This window comes from Cucurbita pepo, chromosome 15, assembly GCF_057944985.1.
Source record: "Cucurbita pepo subsp. pepo isolate OVF chromosome 15, ASM5794498v1, whole genome shotgun sequence".
Taxonomy (NCBI): domain Eukaryota; kingdom Viridiplantae; phylum Streptophyta; class Magnoliopsida; order Cucurbitales; family Cucurbitaceae; genus Cucurbita; species Cucurbita pepo.
The window spans coordinates 1998589-2015260 of record NC_141812.1 but is presented as its reverse complement, the minus strand read 5'-3'; the positions used below and the strand labels follow the sequence as shown (position 1 = coordinate 2015260).

The 16672-nt window shown below is 37.4% G+C and overlaps 3 protein-coding genes across 3 annotated transcripts; 1 reads left to right on the top strand and 2 right to left on the bottom strand.

Annotated features, from left to right (window-relative positions):
- Positions 1 to 795: 795 nt before the first annotated feature.
- LOC111811381 (uncharacterized) lies at positions 796 to 3921 on the bottom strand. The gene is made up of 8 exons (XM_023698193.2): positions 3663 to 3921; positions 2516 to 2596; positions 2342 to 2430; positions 2092 to 2166; positions 1840 to 1970; positions 1577 to 1759; positions 1398 to 1460; positions 796 to 1195 (listed from the first exon to the last, which is right to left on the bottom strand). Exons 1-8 carry the CDS (start codon positions 3783 to 3785, stop codon positions 1089 to 1091), a joined length of 852 nt encoding a protein of 283 aa, XP_023553961.2. The 5' UTR covers positions 3786 to 3921; the 3' UTR covers positions 796 to 1088.
- Positions 3922 to 5503: 1582 nt separating this feature from the next.
- LOC111811380 (sm-like protein LSM5) lies at positions 5504 to 10430 on the top strand. Its single transcript, XM_023698192.2, has 4 exons — positions 5504 to 5665; positions 5765 to 5888; positions 9658 to 9730; positions 10239 to 10430. Exons 1-4 carry the CDS (start codon positions 5632 to 5634, stop codon positions 10269 to 10271), a joined length of 264 nt encoding a protein of 87 aa, XP_023553960.1. The 5' UTR covers positions 5504 to 5631; the 3' UTR covers positions 10272 to 10430.
- A 613-nt stretch (positions 10431 to 11043) lies between these two features.
- On the bottom strand, positions 11044 to 16646 carry LOC111811379 (3-ketoacyl CoA thiolase 1, peroxisomal). Its single transcript, XM_023698191.2, has 14 exons — positions 16348 to 16646; positions 16090 to 16172; positions 15914 to 15998; positions 15019 to 15145; positions 14750 to 14848; positions 14594 to 14661; positions 14397 to 14504; positions 13374 to 13451; positions 13152 to 13284; positions 12972 to 13068; positions 12128 to 12251; positions 11886 to 11994; positions 11398 to 11481; positions 11044 to 11283 (listed from the first exon to the last, which is right to left on the bottom strand). The coding sequence occupies exons 1-14, from the start codon at positions 16429 to 16431 to the stop codon at positions 11201 to 11203; spliced, it is 1362 nt and encodes a 453-aa protein (XP_023553959.2). The 5' UTR covers positions 16432 to 16646; the 3' UTR covers positions 11044 to 11200.
- Positions 16647 to 16672: the final 26 nt, after the last annotated feature.

The following is a 16672-nucleotide window of genomic DNA, read 5'->3' as shown; positions in this document are numbered from 1 at the left end:
ATAATTTATGAGGACGATAATAAATTAAATTTGTAGTTTACAGAATAAAATAATAAAATGTCTCGTGTCGGTGAAGATGCTCCGATTGTTTTGAATATAAATTCTGAAACTTATGTGGTAGGAATGGGACATAAACCGAAATTGGTGGGAGAAATGGTGGGGAGACAAAGTTTGGATTTCAGACAAAATTTTAATTCAAAATTAATATATATATATATATTTCCTCTTATTAATTCTTACAAAAATTGATGATGTGGTCCATGGAGTCGAGAATGTTGGTTCGATGATGTTACATCGCTATCACATAATAGTTTGAGTGTTTGAAGACAATACGAAAGGTTTAAAAGACGGTAAACTTTTGACTTTCTTTTTTTTTTTTCTTAATTAAAAAAAAAAAACCCAATATTAAAAAAAATTAAAATTTTATGAAAAAACAAACATAATTCAGTAATAATTGACGTATATTTTTATATTTAAAATAATAATTTTGAGTTTTAAATATAAGAAGAAAAAAAATCAAATTTTGTTTGGGATGTTGACCCATGTTGACACGTTGTAGCTTCCCATACCTTTACTTCAAAAATCTGCTAAATAAACCAAGTTAGCTTACGTGGCACTTTGTCCTCCATTTTTCTGACTTCATGTTGACGTGGCATTTGTCTAGTGGTCTGTTAACAGATGGGGACAAGAAGTCCATTCTCTTAATTAATGCACCCTTTCTTTGTCTCATATTTATGGCCACGTCAGTAATATAATTCTCAAGTTACCATTTTGGTCATATCAAAAGATGGAGACTAATGTTTAATTGTTGAGGGCATTTTGGTCATTTGACATGGGTAAAAACGAATTACAATAATAACAATAAACTGATTGCTCTCTTTAAGCTAAATGCAAAGACATGGAACCAAAATACAATGCTGAAAAGAAAAAGAAGACACTGCCTAAAAGCGCTGGAAATTGTGAAAAAAACTGAATTTCAAGCTACCAAAACAAATATGTGATATAATTCATCCCACTGGCCAAGGCAAGTGTTTAAGCTCAAGTAAGAGGTAGGAAGAACGAACGAGTCGGGTGCGGTTTTGATTCACCTAAGCCTGGTTTCCTCCGCCGCCCCCCCTCGTGCGACCACCCATTCGCCCCCGTCCACGGCTATAACCTCTACCTCCTCCTCCTCTGCCTCTTTCGTATCCAGCTCCTGCGGGAGGAAAATAATTGCTTGAAACATTACATGATCAGGAGTCTAAAGAACTACACTACCATACACCACCTAAATTACTAGTTACGACGTTGAAGTAAATAAGTCGATGCATTTCAAGACTCGATCAGGTTGCATTCGTAAGGACAGACTTAGGCTTTTAGTTTTGTGATGCATAGAGAAATTTGAGAAAGAAGCTTACCACGGTAGGCCCAGCCTCTACTCCGCCCACCTCCTCGTCCCCAATTCGAGTATCCACCATTATCTACGATGAAGAAAGCTCACAAGAACTAAAATTCGTAATCCCGAATAATATAATGCAGCACAGTGAACCCTTTAAAGCATACTTCTATCTGAAAAAATTTATAGTTCCATATTCACCTTGATAATAGCCAGGACCACCTTGGTAGTTGTCAGAACCACCTTGGTAGTGGCCGTAGCCACCTTGGTAGTGGCCATATCCACCTTGGTAGTTGCCGTATCCACCTTGATAGTTCCCATATCCACCTCTTCCCCAACCACGCCCTCTCCCTCTACCACGCCCTCTGCCTTGACCATATGGATCTGCAAAAGTACCAGAGATATGTCAAAGCCCGTACGAGGTAGAGTTCCATAATCCAATGATTAATTGTTGTCGAAATCACCTTCATTAACAGCATTGTGATAAACGCGAGGTTGTCTGGGTGGTGGTTGTTGGGGCTGCTGCTGCTGCTGCTGCTGCTGCTGATTGTTATATTGTTGCTTTGGCTGTTCCACAAAGTGTGGAGCTTGATACCTACAAATAAAAGTTATCTCATCGTCATGCACGCGGAAGAAACCCAAGCATGAAATATGCAAGAAAGATGGCTAAAATCCCCCTTTTTATGCCGAATTGTAACGCTTCCAAAACAACTTACCCCGGAGAATTGTTATTTAGCTCTCGATTGGACAGGGTAATTGAAATCATTGAAACGTGACGAGTCATCTCCACCCTGTGTGACATGGGAAGTTATTTCTTGCACATCCAAAGCACTAAGCTACATAGTACAATCATGCACAAAATTGCAAACGATGCATACCGAACGAGTGCAAATCAACTAAAACCCAAGCAAGCTCTCAACTCTTTATTATAAATTTATACTCGAATGCATAATTAAGAAAACTTACGGTACAAGACCCTCTTCAATGGGTTCCCATACATCAGTTATACTAACTGAGCTGATGGCTGTTTCTTGATGTAACCGTGATATTCTCTTCTGTTTCGGGGAGACGCATAATGAATCAATTATATAATAAACAGTACTCACACTCAAAAGCACACATATTCTAAAGGAAACAAACCTTTAAAATTTCTGCAATAGCCACTGCTTTACTGATTGCCTGTCCCATTGCTTTCAAGACGATGTCTCGGACACGTTTTTCCTGAATAAGTACCAAGGAAAACAATATTCTATGTAACAAATTTTTTCTGATAACAAAAATACTATAGACAATTTATCAAACAACATACTCAAAAGCAAAAGCTACTTAAAAAATAACAAGAAGAAGGTGTATCATGGCATTTAAACCATAAATAGAGAAGAACAGAGGTCATCTACCTCTAGAACAGATGACAATAGGACATCAAAGGAGCTGACACATTATAAACTAAACTAAATTTAAAAGTAACTTTCGTGATGCTTAAACTTTAAACATAGAGCTTCGGGACTAATGTTTTTGTTACTTCTCTGCAGAAATCTAGTTCAAGGTGTTCTGTAACCAGTCTCCTTCCTTTATATTCAGTATCAATCGGAAATCCACGTCGGATCGCAGCGAGACAAAAAAGAAAGAGACTCCCACAAGCACACGCGAAACGACGAAGTCTTGATTAGGGTGGATGAGCTTACATCAAGACCCAGATCGGTTCCATCATTTTCTTCGCTGAATCACCTACTAAAAGGTAAGCCATCCGTTTCTCTCCCTTTCCTGCTAGGATTGAAAATCCTGTGTGTGTTCGTTATCTCCTTGGGATCCTTCAGTATGCTTCATCCTTTTCATTCAAATATTCGATCCTTATAAAAACAGCATGCACATCCAGTGAAACTAATTGCGCTATAAAGTTCTTCGAAATATCGAATCATCCACTGAAAAATCAGACTAGATATCATTTGATACTTGATGAAGTTCTTCCAAATATCTACGAGAGTTGCCAAATTACATACCAATACAAAGCAAACGAAGAAATAGCGAATCATCCACTGACAAATACATCGAGAACTAAAAAGAAAAACCCTAACAGTCCAAATCGATTGACACCGAGACTGTTCCAAATTAAAAACAAAAGAACAAAGTTCATAAAGACGAACCGAATCCTAGACAACAGACGCAACATTGCCACAAAAAACGGAAAAATCGGCATGCGGAACTCCAAAAAGCAGAAGCAAATTATAGAATGCAATCGGAAGATGGAAATGAAGGAGAAATGAGATTGAATGAGGAGAAAATATACCTGAAGCAGCGTAGAAGCATAGGTGATGTAGTTTCGAATGGCGCCTTGACTAGTGATTCGGATCTCATTTTCGCTAATAGGTAATTCAGGTTTGGGCTTCTCGACCTTCTGGTATCTGTCCATGGCGTCGTGCTTGTGAGGGAGAGAGACGATGATGAGACAATCAGAAACCCTAGCGGGCAACAGAGGAGTTGTTCACTGTATCTCTTGAGAAGAACCTAAAACCTCTCAGAAGGTTTTCTCTTCTTTACGAAAGATTTTAGATTTTAGATCTAAAATCATTTTTTTTATTTTAAAATATATATTTTTTTTATACTTTTATCACAAAAAATAATAATATTTAAAAAATACTTATCTTTCAATATATTCATTAATTTTTTTAATTTTTTTTAAAAAACATTTTTTAACTTTTATTAAAAAATTACGATAATAATTTTTTAATTTTTTTAATGAAAATCAAAGGGTTAATGTTATTTTTTAAATATAGTATTAACGATAAAAAATATTTTTTAATTCTTAAAAAAATAAAAATGTATTAATAAAACATTTTAGAATTTATGAGGGTTTTGAAACATTATCCAAAATAAATAATTTTGTTTTAAGGAGAGGATATTATTAAAAAATTTAAAAATTTAAATATATTTTTAAAATAAAATATGAAATTTATGAATATTTTTATTAATTTTAATTTAACTATTTAAATTTATAAATTATTAATTATTAAGTACATGGACTAATAAATATTAATTTTTTAAATTGTTTATATATATACCTATTAAATACAAAATTAAAAATTAAAAACATTTACAAATTTGAGATTAAATTTATAATTTAATAAAATTTATAATATATAGTAATATGGATACTACGATTATTTATTTTTGCTTACATCATCTTCTAAAAATAATTGAGTTTACGAGAATTAAATAATTATTTTAAAAAAATTCGTGTATTAAATGAAAACTTTTAACTAAATCACAAATTTTTAGTCTTTCATAAATTACTGACAAAACTACGTGACGTGGGATTAAATTTGAGACTAATTACACATTTACAAGTGTCTCAAATTGAATTCGACGAGGAAAAGAAGGTAAGTCTCAATAATATCACGTGTCTTCGTTATAATCATATGATTAAGTAAGTATATCTTGATCGAGACAATAAAACGACAACTTGGCCCAAACCTCAACCCGAAAACCAACATAATCCTAAACGTAACAGAATTATGCCCAAAATCGAAAGTCCAACCCTAACGAACTAGTGTTAAAACCAACAAAACTTACATTTTGTTCAACACTTTAGTCACTTTTTTACTACACTTTCGAGGTTCACAATCTTTGTTCGATATTTGAGGATTCTATTGTCATGACTAAGTTTAGAGCATAGCTCTAATACCATTTTAGACGAACATGACTCTCCACAATGGTATGATATTGTCTATTTTGAGCCTAAGCTCGGGTGGCTTTGTTTTGGGAAGCCCAAAAGGTCTCACACCAATGGAGAGAATATTATTTGTTTATGAACTCATATCATTCCCTAAATTAGCCGATGTGGAACTTTTATCATCCAACAAGAGAAGGTTTTCGTCCATAGATTGACGGTAATAATTTTTTTAATTTTTTTTCTTATATGAAAGTAAATGGTATACTTTTAAACCCAATAATAACCGTATTTTTAATTTTTTTTTTAAAGAGTTTAAAGACATTAATAAAATATTTTAAAGTTGGATATTTTTATTTCAAACAAATATTAGTAAATAAAAAATATATTTTTTGAAAGTTTAAAATATTATTAAAAATTTTGAAATTTTTAAAAATTATTTTTTAGAATTAATTTGGTACGGGAGAAATTTCTTAGTCACTCTGGCTAACTATTAAGCTTTCGCTTCGCTCGATGGCTCGTCGAAGGGAATAAGAAATCGCGCCTCTTCGCACTTCACTGACACTTCGCTCTGAAAAACCTTTAATCCATGGCTAACAATCCTTCGCAGCTACTGCCCTCAGGTTCGATTCTGCTTCTCCTTCGCTCAATTTCTCATTTCCCGATCCTATTTCGCCGGAAATGAACTCTTATTTACTGCGTTTCTTGGTGGGGATTTGCAGAGTTAATCGACCGATGTATAGGGTCTAAAATATGGGTCATTATGAAGGGCGACAAAGAGCTTGTTGGCACTCTTAAAGGATTTGATGTTTATGTCAACATGGTTCTTGAAGATGTTACTGAATAGTAAGTGCCTCTACAAGATCTAGACTCATATTTCTTTGGTTTGTTCTTGTGGGTTGTCTTTGTATTTTGCGTAGATTGTTCTGTTTCAATCTGTAATGTTTGTTCGCTTGATTTTATTAAGTGTTTCTGTCTGTGTTAAGGGATTGAATGATAGGAATCACAACTCTCCACCGAGCATAAGCTCTCGTGGCTTTGGTTTTGGTTTCCCTAAAATGCCTCATGTCAATGGAGATAGCGTTTGTTCCTTACTTATAAACCCACGATCTTCCTCTTAATTAGCCAATGTGGGACTACTCCTTTCAATAATCCTTAACAATCCTCCTCTCCAACAAAGTACACCATATGACCTCCCTTGAGGTCTATGGAGCCGTCGAATAATCTCTCCTTAATCGAGGCTCGACTCTTTCTCTTGAGCCCTCGAATAAAGTGCACCATTTCTTCGACACTTGAGTCACTTTCGACTATACCATAGAGGCTTACAATTTTTTTGTTCGACATTTGAGGATTCTTTCGACAGGGCTAAATAAGGATGTGGCTCTAATACCATGTTAGGAATCACGGTTCTCCACAATAGTATGATATTGTCCACTTTGAGTATAAGCTCTCATGGATTTGCTCTTGGTTTCCCCAAAAGGCCTCATACCAATGGAGATAGCGTTCGTTCCTTACTTATAAACTCATGATCTTCCTCTTAATTAGCCAATGTGAGACTACTCCTTCCAATAATCCTCCCTTCGAGCAAAGTACACCATATAACCTCCCTTGAGGCCTATGGAGCCCTCGAATAACCTCTCCTTAATCGAGGCTCGACTCCTTCTCTTAAACCCTCGAATAAAGTACACGCTTTGTTCGACACTTGAGTCACTTTTGACTACACCTTCAAGGCTCACAACTTATTTGTTCGATATTTGAGAATTCTATTCACATGGTTAAGTTGAGGACATGACTCTGATACCATGTTAGGAATCACGACTCTCCATACTGGTATGATATTGTCCATTTCGAACATAAACTCCCGTGGTTTTGCTTTTGGTTTCCTTAAAAGGCCTCATACCAATGGAGATAGTGTTCATTACTTATAAACCCACGATCTTCCTCTTAAATAGCCAACGTGGGACTACTCCTTTCAATAATCCTCAACCTTGAAAACATGATTTGAGCGAGAGAAAAAGTTGCGCTAGAGCAATTTGAATTATGGAGTATGGAATTTCATTGAATCCCTCAAATCTTAGGAGTGGGGTCGGAGGTTGGCTTTGGAGAGCTTTTGAGTTAAGGTTTAGAAACCCCTTTGTTCAAATTTTTGAAGTGAGATTTCTTCAGAAGTTGAAGAAAGTGGTTGATAATCTCATGCCATGTTCAAATTTTTGTTCAAATGGAGGGCTTGGATCTTGGGCAGCATTAAAATGGTTGAGTACTATATTCTAATTTGTGGCAGGCCCAGTGGATGATCCGAGTTATGAGAGGCCTTAGATGTCACAATCGCCCTTTTCTTGGCAGCAAATTTGGCGATTGTGCGGCACTCACTCTTAGCACTGAGTGAGTCAAGTCAATTTTGGATCGCATCGCCTACGGTCGGGCAATGTATGCTCAAGTCTCTGGCCTTGATTTGAGAAGAAGATTTTAGAAAGCGGGCAGAGAGATTTTAAAAGTGAGAAGCAAGGTTGAGAGAGATTGAAAACAGTGTTCTATGGCATATAAGAAAAAAAGGCAATAACAACGGCTTAAATAGCATTTAACTTTTCGGGTAGGGAGAATTTGACAACTAGTCGCATCCCTCTATAGTACTTTTTGAGGCGATTCAGGTCTGCCCAAACCTAGACGTGATTTCACCGAACAGTCATACAAAATCAGGGGAGGAGTTGACAACTAGTCACACCCTCTATAGTACATTCTAGGACATTTCATGCCTACCAGGCGTAGACATGATTCTGCCGAAAGTTTTACCCTTAGAAAAAGCAAGAAGGAAATTATACATCATGAAAGCAGTAAAGGAAAGCGATAAAGTGATACAAGGCAAGGGTTTCAGTATGTAATAGGCATGCAACCATGGGCAACACGCCTTGAACAAGCATAACCGTGACATGCCTTAAGCATAACCCGTGACATTCTAAATTTGTGGTGGATACTCTTAGCGGGATTGTCTTGAGGGGGGTGAAAGGCAGGATCATCGAGGGCTTTGGTGTGAGACAGGTTAGAGTTCCATTGAAACATCTTCAACTCGCTCATGGTCCTATTGTCTTCTGCTCCGACAAGGAAGAATCATTCCTCATTTTGAACCATATCTTAGCTTTCTTCTAAACATTGTCGGGGCTTAAAATTAATAAGGGAAACGCCAAATTATGTGTCTAAACTGTGATCTAGGTAAGGTGGGAATGTGGGTTGTGAGGTTGGGTCTTTCTTCTCATCCTTACCTAGGTCTCCCTCTCAGCCATAATCTGAAATCTCTTCCCTTTTGGAGTCCTGTTATTGAGTGAGTAAAAGATTTGCTAATTGGAAGAGAAGCTTTTTTCTCTAAGGGTGGAAGAGTGACTCGCTCTGTAACAGCCCCAAGCCCACCGCCAACAAATATTGTCCTTTCTAGGTTTTCCCTTTCGGGCTTCCCTTTTAAAAGGTGTCTTCTAGGGAGAGGTTTCCACACCCTTATAAAGAATGCTTCGTTCTCCTTCCTAACTGATGTGGAATCTCACAAACTCGGTCTTGAATAGAATTCCTATTTATTTCTTTTCCCTTTTTGTTCGGTTTGTAATATGTTCGAGAAGCTCACGAGAGGGCAAAATGTGCGCTTGGTGAGTTGGCATACAATGGAAAAGTTATCGGTTGGAGTGGGAAACAAAGCGTTTCTTTTAGCATGCTTTGTCTCACTCATATGCTTCCTTGAAATTTTTCTAAGAGGCCACCCAACATAAGAATGCTCCAAACCAAACACAGTTAAGTTAACTTTGAAGAAGTTTCTTATTAAAAAAAAAAAGCTGCTTTATTCTATCACGGGTGGCTCCACAAAGCCTACAGCTAAATTATTATTAACCGACACACGACCCATTCAAGGAGAGTACCCGTAGATGGAGCTAATTGTTAGGATTGCACAACAATGCACATACTCGATCTAGATGAATACAAAGAATAGGAGGGAGAGAAAATGCAAGGAGGAATATTGGCTAATTGTTTATATTGATGACTTCAGGTATGTATACCAAAAGAAAATACAGAGAATACGAAAGTACATCTTCAAATCATTGCCTAAGGGGTATATATATAGTTTTAGTTTACTATACATAGCTTTACCAGATATAAACACCTACGGTATATAAATATTTACCATATATTTCTTTACCTACCTACAACTTTTTACTATCAATAGTCATTTACTATGAATATGACCATTTTTCTCATTTATAGTTTTAATGTCGGTAACAATTGAGTAAGCTATAAATAGGCAGCAGGCTCCATACCCCAACACTAGACTCTCATTTATGTTCTACCAATGAAAATCTAGTTTTAGCTCTTTTGGGCCTGAATTTCCTATCTTGGAACGTCTTTTTATGCTCGTTGCGTGAATGAGTTGTTGCCTTTGTATGAACCTAAAGACTCTTTGTTTTAATCAATTAGCTTCATCTACGAATCAAAATCTAGTGTTAGCTCTTTTGGGCCTGAATTTCCTATCTCGGAACGTCTTTTTATGCACGTTGCGTGAATTAGTTGTCGCCTTTGTATGACTCTTTGTTTTTTGCAACTACTATATGGTTTTAACTCTCTCTATATTAAATTGTAGTGAGATCACTGCTGAGGGGAGACGGATAACAAAGTTGGATCAGATTCTACTCAATGGGAACAACATTGCTATTGTAAGTGACAATCACTGGTTTTAATGTTTACATGCCCTTGTTTTGGAAAGCCACAAATTTGTGGACGAGTTCCTAAACCAATGAACAATGGTTGTGTAAGGGCCTAGCTTCATGATGGCCATGGGTGACCCTCCAATTCTCGCCTTAATAATTATAGCGAGTTAATGAAGGGAACCATATTTGTTCGTCCCAACGTTTATGTAGTCGAGTCATATTCATATGCCTTCTATATTAAAGAAGTTGTTGTTTTGTGAGATTAGTTGACACGTGATTAAGTGATAAGTTGGTGTGAGTCGATATTCATGTGAACTCATCTTGACATACTCGAGAAACAGATAGATAGAATACTCGGAATATATATTGTAGAGTCAAGTAGTTGTCCATAATACTCGGGCTAAGTTGGTCTAGTTGTCTTTTGAGCATTAGTCAACGTGCATGTAAGCACTTCTATGCAAACGAGCAGTTCTTATCGATGTATGATTGTTGAAACATCTGTTGTTTGTTGCAGCTCGTTCCCGGTGGATCGCCCGACGCAGAATAGGTGTGGAATATGAGTAGCATATTGTTTTGGTTGACAAACTTTGCACCATTGTTATGAGTAACATTTAGTTTTCTTTCAATGTAGAACGACGCAGGTGACAACTTTCATGTATTTGATTCCTTCATCTTCATTGCTTCCTATAGAAATCTATTGGCTCAATTCTAAGTGCATTTGATTGTGTTTTAATACAGTGGTAATGTGCTGAAGTAAATACTTATGTAGATTTTTAAAACATGGTTAGAGATTGAAACCTTTGCTCTTTGCTTTTACGCCGTGATCGTAAAGCTTCTCAAGACTTGCAACCACGGTTCCAACCTTATCAGTACCGGAGGTTTACTAATCAATGAACCTCCAAAACCTATTTTCTTTTCTGTCAAAATCAACCAAGTCTAACCATCATTGATATTGATTGAGTTGGACTACATTGACTGAATTCATCCATAAATCTAGACTCCGTCAACCTTCGTAACCAAAGCACAACATCTAGTCGATGAGCAAGGAGGAGAATGTAGGAATGTAGGAATGCCGACCACTACATAAATAAGCCACGTGATTGAGAGACCAAACTAATCTAATTAAATTACATTATAAGTTCAATCTACAAGCCCTAAATTGAATTCTGTCTTTTTAGTTATTAAACTTTCAAAAGTGTTGCATAGCTCGTAAGTCCTTCAACTTTCAATAATGTGTTCTATAAGTCCTAAACTTTAAAGATGTTGGTCGTCGATGAATTTTGCACGAGATAGAATAGAAGTGATCGATAAAGGGGGAATTGAAGCAAACCAAACCAAATTACACTCTTTTTAGAGTGCAAAAAGTTGATAAAAACTAGAACATTAAGGGAAATAACAGTTTAGATTGACACAACCGAAAAATACTTAAATTACTTCTACATGGGATGGTTGAAGATGAGAATGTGATTTTAAAGTTTAGTGGGAGGTTCGCCTTGCGTTGCGAAGTTCATCAACAGAGTCGCCTCTTTCTAGTACAGCTGCAGCCCCCATGCCCGAGCCTGCATACACCATGGATTGTAGTTCGAAGTCAGTTAACTGACCCAATTTTTGAGGTCGACCAAAAGTTAAATGTTTAAATTTTCACTCTACACCAAAGTGAGAGAGGTACATACCTATGCACATGGAGATGACCCCAAATCGACTGTCCCTTCCACGACGCTTCATTTCACTCAAGAGTGTCGCTACACAACGAGCACCTGACACCAAATAAAGGAGAAAAGGTTGTAGTTTTTAAGAATTGTTCACCCACCAATCCGAGCACAACATAGTAGATAAAATACTAATTACTTTCCATATGTTTAAAGTTTACTTTTTTTCACTAAAAAAAAAAAATTACGATAAAAAACCATCATTGTCATTATAAATCTTTGAGGTGTTACTCGATGATTCAGAAAGCCGAATCAACCCATATGGATTAGGTTGACTTCAAATAAATAGAAACTTTATGAGCATAGTTGTTTAAGGGCAGGGGGTCTAAAGGATACCTCATTCTAACCCAACTCAACCCACAAACACCTTTAGTCAACGATTCACAGGGATTCAATGAACGAAACCATCAATTTGGTATAAATGGAGATGACGATAAAGATAGAAAGATTACCAGTTGCGCCCAAAGGGTGGCCCAGAGCAATTGCACCGCCATTGACATTCACCTTTTGAGTATCAAGCTTTAGTTCCTTACAGCAATACACATACTGAGATGCAAATGCCTGCCAAAACCCAAAAGCGTATTCACATGAAAATTAAACAAATCTTCCACGAACATTCTGTCAAACAAGCCGTCAAATACTTGATTCTTTTTTCATTTTCTAATCATTGTGGAAGAATGACAAGAAAAATTACCTCATTAATTTCAAAAAGGTCAATATCTTGGAGAGTAAGACCAGCAGATTTAACAGCTGCAGGAATTGCAACAGCTGGTCCAATTCCCATCACTGCTGGATCAACACCAACTACTGAAAAACTCCTGCATATATTTTTCAAGAAGAAAAAAAATCAGCTCCAAAGTATAATTCTCAATAAATTTCATGTTGGGATTTCAATCAGAGTTGTTTCCATTTGAAGATAGATGTAATAGCCCAAGTTCACTGCTAGTAAATATTGTCCATTTTGACCCATTACGTATCTCATCGTCAGCCTCACGGTTTCTAAAACACGTCTCTTAGGGAGAGGTTTCCACACTCTAATAAAGAATGCTTCGTTCCCTTCTTCAACCGATGTGAGATCTCACAATCCACCCCCTTGGGGGCCAGCGTTCTTGCTAGCACACCGCCTGGTGTTTGGCTCAAATACCATCTGTAATAGCCTAAGCCCACCGCTAGCAGATATTGTCAGTTTTAACCCATTACGTATTGCCGACAGTCTCACGATTTTCAAAATGGTCTGTTAGGGAGAGATGTCCACCCCTTATGAAGGAATGTCTCGTTTCCCTCTTCAACCAATGTGGGATCTCACAATCCACCTCCTTCATGGTTTTTAAAACGCATATGTTAGGGAGAGGTTTCCACACCCTTATAGGAATGATTTGTTCCCCTAAAGATCTCACAATAGATATCCCCACTCTTAATACTTCATCAAATGAAAAAGATCAAAGGGGTGGAATATGAAAATATTTCTTCAGCATTCGATCATTTTGCATAATGAACTCTCCATCATAGGTTAATAATTGTAAGAGAATGGATATTACCTAAAGACTCCAAGAATAGGAAGTCCCTTCTGGATAGCTAAGCTTCTTTTCATGAGGAGGACTGCAGCAGCACCGTCACTAACTTGACTAGAGTTCCCTGTAAAAATAATAGCATTGATTTAAGCCATAATTCCATTGTTGACAAACATGATACCAAAACCAAATTCCATCGTTAAAAACCTGCTGTTGTGCAGCCATCTTTCTTGAATGCTGGCTTCAACTTTCCCAAAATTTCCATGTTTGTGCTCGGCCGTATGCCATCATCCACAGATACAACCACGGGCTTTGCAACACCAGATTTCGGGTCGACGATCTTCGAAGAATGGTGAAGAGTTTGTAAGTGACCAAGAAAACAAAATGAAAGCAAAATTTTTCCCAGTAAAGAAGCCATTCAGCAACTACCTTAGTGGAGACAGGGATGATCTCGTCTTTGAATTTACCAGATGCACTTGCTGCAGCAGCACGCCTATGCGATTCAACCTGTTGAAATTACTCCTAGATCAAATTTTCACAGTTGTTTAAGTTCAAAATGTTCTTGCTAATGAACGATAGATTTTATTTTCAACATGTCCCCTGCAGAATCTTATGGCAAATGCAAGCTTTAGTCCAAAATATCGGTGCTGTTAAATGGAGAACTTCATAGTATCACTAATTCAAGATGAAATCATTTTCTAATAGATGAACAAAAAACATAAAAAAACATAAAAGCTAACAAGAAATACTAACGAGGATTTCATGGCAAGTTCCTATTGCTGGTAAAATACAGAATATTAAGTGTAACCATTAAAGTTGAATTGGTGAGTTTTTGTTTATGGTATAGAAATTTAAAACCAATATTTCTAAGACTATGTTTTTTTAACTGTTTATTTAGCTTCGCCTAAGTTCACTTTGTAACAGCCCAAGTCCACCACATGCAGATATTGTCTGCTTTGGCCTATTACGTATCACCATCAGCCTCACAGTTTTAAAACACGTATGCTAGGGAGAGGTTTCTACACCCTTACAAAGAGTGTTTTGTTCCCCTCTTCAACCGATATGGAATCTCACAATCCATCCCCTCGGAGTCCAGCGTCCTTGCTGGCACTCGTTCCCTTCTCCAATCGATGTGGGAACCCCCAATCCCCCTTCGGGGTCCAACGTCTTTGCTGGCACACTGCCTTGTGTCCACCCCTTTTGGGGCTTAGCTTCCTCGTTGACACATCGCCCAGTGTCAGGCTGTGATACCATTTGTAACAGCCCAAGTCCACCACTAGTAGATATTATCCGCTTTGGTCCGTTACGTATTGCCATCAACATCACGATTTTAAAACGCGTCTACTAGAGAGAGGTTTCCACACCCTTATAAAGAGTGTTTTGTTCCCCTCTCCAACCAATCTCATACACTCAATTTAATCAACAGACCCAAGTTAAGTGCAGAGAACTTACAGCAGCCTGGTCTTGCTCTTCCCTACTCACACCGTATTGTTGGGCAACATTTTCAGAAGTGATGCCCATTGGAAGCATACAATCTCGAGCTTGTCTAAAGACATTTGCCTGTTAACAACTTTTATCAATTAAAACTTAAGACGACAAGGTAAATCAGATTAATCAAGTGCATAAAATGTTTAAAAAGTAAAATATACTTTGGGGTTATCGCTAACAGGAAATTCAATGTCATTAATAGACATGCACTCCAACCCAGCACCAATGCCTACATTGCAAGACAGATCTGTTAAGGTAAAAAACTCAACAATGTTATAACTTTTCTTTTTCCTATTCAGGTTCTCAAAAGTCCTCACCAATATCATAATATCCAACTTTAATGGCAGCAGCAACATCAGCAACAGCTTGAAGGCTGGACGAGCACTGTCGGTTGACCGTTCTTATGCTTACCGTGTCTGATGCATCAAAAACATCGTAAGCCAAATGGTTGCAGAAGATGGGATTTTGGGCTCTCAAAGATTGGTTAATTGGTAAAGAACTCCAAGTTTGGGTCAAAACATAAGAGAGAAGTTGAAATATTGCTATGGGATACAAAAACAAAGGAATGTGGAATATCATATTGTACCAGGGAAGCCAGCATAGAAAGCAGCCATCCTGCATTCAGAAGCTCTTATAGAGCCAGGAGCCAAAACAGTGCCAACTACTATATCACCAACTTCACTCGGATTCAGTTCTGTTTTCTCGATCACAGCCTACGTCAACAATCAATATCTTTTAAGAGAATCTATAAACATTATGAAAAGAAAGAAAGCTCGATTAAGAAGTTGGCTGAATTATATAATCTAGTATCTGATTATTTGTTTGTTTTTTTTTTTTAACTTTCGCCCCTGACTGTGTAAGAGCTCAAGCCCACTGTTAGTACATATTGTCCTCTTTGGGCTTTTCCTTTCGGACTTCCCCTCAAGGTTTTTAAAACTCGTCTGCTAGAGAGAAGTTTCCACATCCTTACAAAAAAATGTTTCATTCCCCTCCCTAACCGATGTGGGATCTCACAATCCACCCCCTTGGGGACCCAACGTGGTTGCTGGAACTCATTCCTCTCTTCAATCAATGTGGGATCTCACAGTCTACTCCCATTTGGGGCCAGTGTCCTCGTTGGCACTCGTTACTCTCTCCAATCGATGTGGGGATCTCATATATTGCTATATTTTGTAATTAAACCGGGAATACCTTAGTTGTAATTTATTGAAACACACATACATACCCATAAAGTAATTTGAGGGACCAGAATGACTTTATGGGGCCACTAAAAGTGTTGGCAACAACTAACAACCACATAAATGGTGCATTTTGAAAATTCACACATTGAAAATATGTCTTGACATACTTAATTGAAAAAACGTTGGATACATAAACTAAACACATATGTGGGAAATAACACATATAATAGAAACTAAACAAATCCAAAAAACTTAATGCTAGTGCAGAATATATAACATCAATGAACGAATGAATCAAACCTTTAGAACAGATGCAAGAAGATCCTCTGCAGGAGTATCCTTGAAACCCCCTTTCTTTGCTCTGCAAATCGCTGTACGACATGCTCTGTTTTCCATTTTTTTCAGCAAGAGATTATCAGAGGCAACAAAGAGCTAGCTAAGCAACATCAGCGGAGGGGAAGAAAAAAAGAACTTACGCTACAATGACAATATCATCCCCAAACGCACCAGTCCTATGGTATGAATGTGAAGCGCTTTCTCCAGCAGCACATACCGAAGCCTATCAACCAAGCAAAAACAAGTTCAGCCAAATGCCCAATGAAAACGCAAAGTAAGAAAGAAAATCAAGAAGAACCCAGCGAAAAAACGGGGAAAAAAAAAAAAAAAAAAAAACCCTAGAATGAACACCAGGGAATCACAAACAGATGAACTACAAAATGGAAAGTAAAACATACAGAAAGCGATGCAGATCCAGAAGAAGAAGAGCTGGGCTGCAAATGTTGAAGAAGAACCCGCTGCCTGTTAAGTGCCTTCTCCATTTTTCTCTCCCTCGCTCTACAATGGCAACGTCAATCGATTCGATTCTGAAATCAAATCTGGTAAATATATAGAAGAGGAAGAAATTGAATGGAAATAGCAACTGAAATCGTGCTCCACTTGACACACAATTTCTCCGGGAAACATACGCACAAGTTTCGATGAAGAGTACGTGAAAATCGTGGAAATTTGGCCTGGGATCACCACAGCCATCAATGGGGGTAGTTACAATTATTTTATTTT

Bases quoted from the DNA above. Each gene is read 5' to 3' on its own strand.
- LOC111811380 (XM_023698192.2), top strand. From the start codon at position 5,632: ATGGCTAACAATCCTTCGCAGCTACTGCCCTCAG. The intron at 5,666-5,764 runs GTTCGATTCTGC...GGGGATTTGCAG, and splicing joins TTCGCAGCTACTGCCCTCAG to AGTTAATCGACCGATGTATA. The intron at 5,889-9,657 runs GTAAGTGCCTCT...ATTAAATTGTAG, and splicing joins CTTGAAGATGTTACTGAATA to TGAGATCACTGCTGAGGGGA.
- LOC111811381 (XM_023698193.2), bottom strand. From the start codon at position 3,785: ATGGACAGATACCAGAAGGTCGAGAAGCCCAAACCTGAATTACCTATT. The intron at 2,597-3,662 runs GTATATTTTCTC...GTACTTATTCAG, and splicing joins ATGCTTCTACGCTGCTTCAG to GAAAAACGTGTCCGAGACAT. The intron at 1,461-1,576 runs GTGAATATGGAA...TCTTCATCGTAG, and splicing joins TGGTCCTGGCTATTATCAAG to ATAATGGTGGATACTCGAAT.
- LOC111811379 (XM_023698191.2), bottom strand. From the start codon at position 16,431: ATGGAGAAGGCACTTAACAGGCAGCGGGTTCTTCTTCAACATTTGCAG. The intron at 14,662-14,749 runs GTGAGGACTTTT...CTTGCAATGTAG, and splicing joins AGTTGGATATTATGATATTG to GCATTGGTGCTGGGTTGGAG. The intron at 13,452-14,396 runs GTAAGTTCTCTG...TAATTTCAACAG, and splicing joins AAGAGCAAGACCAGGCTGCT to GTTGAATCGCATAGGCGTGC.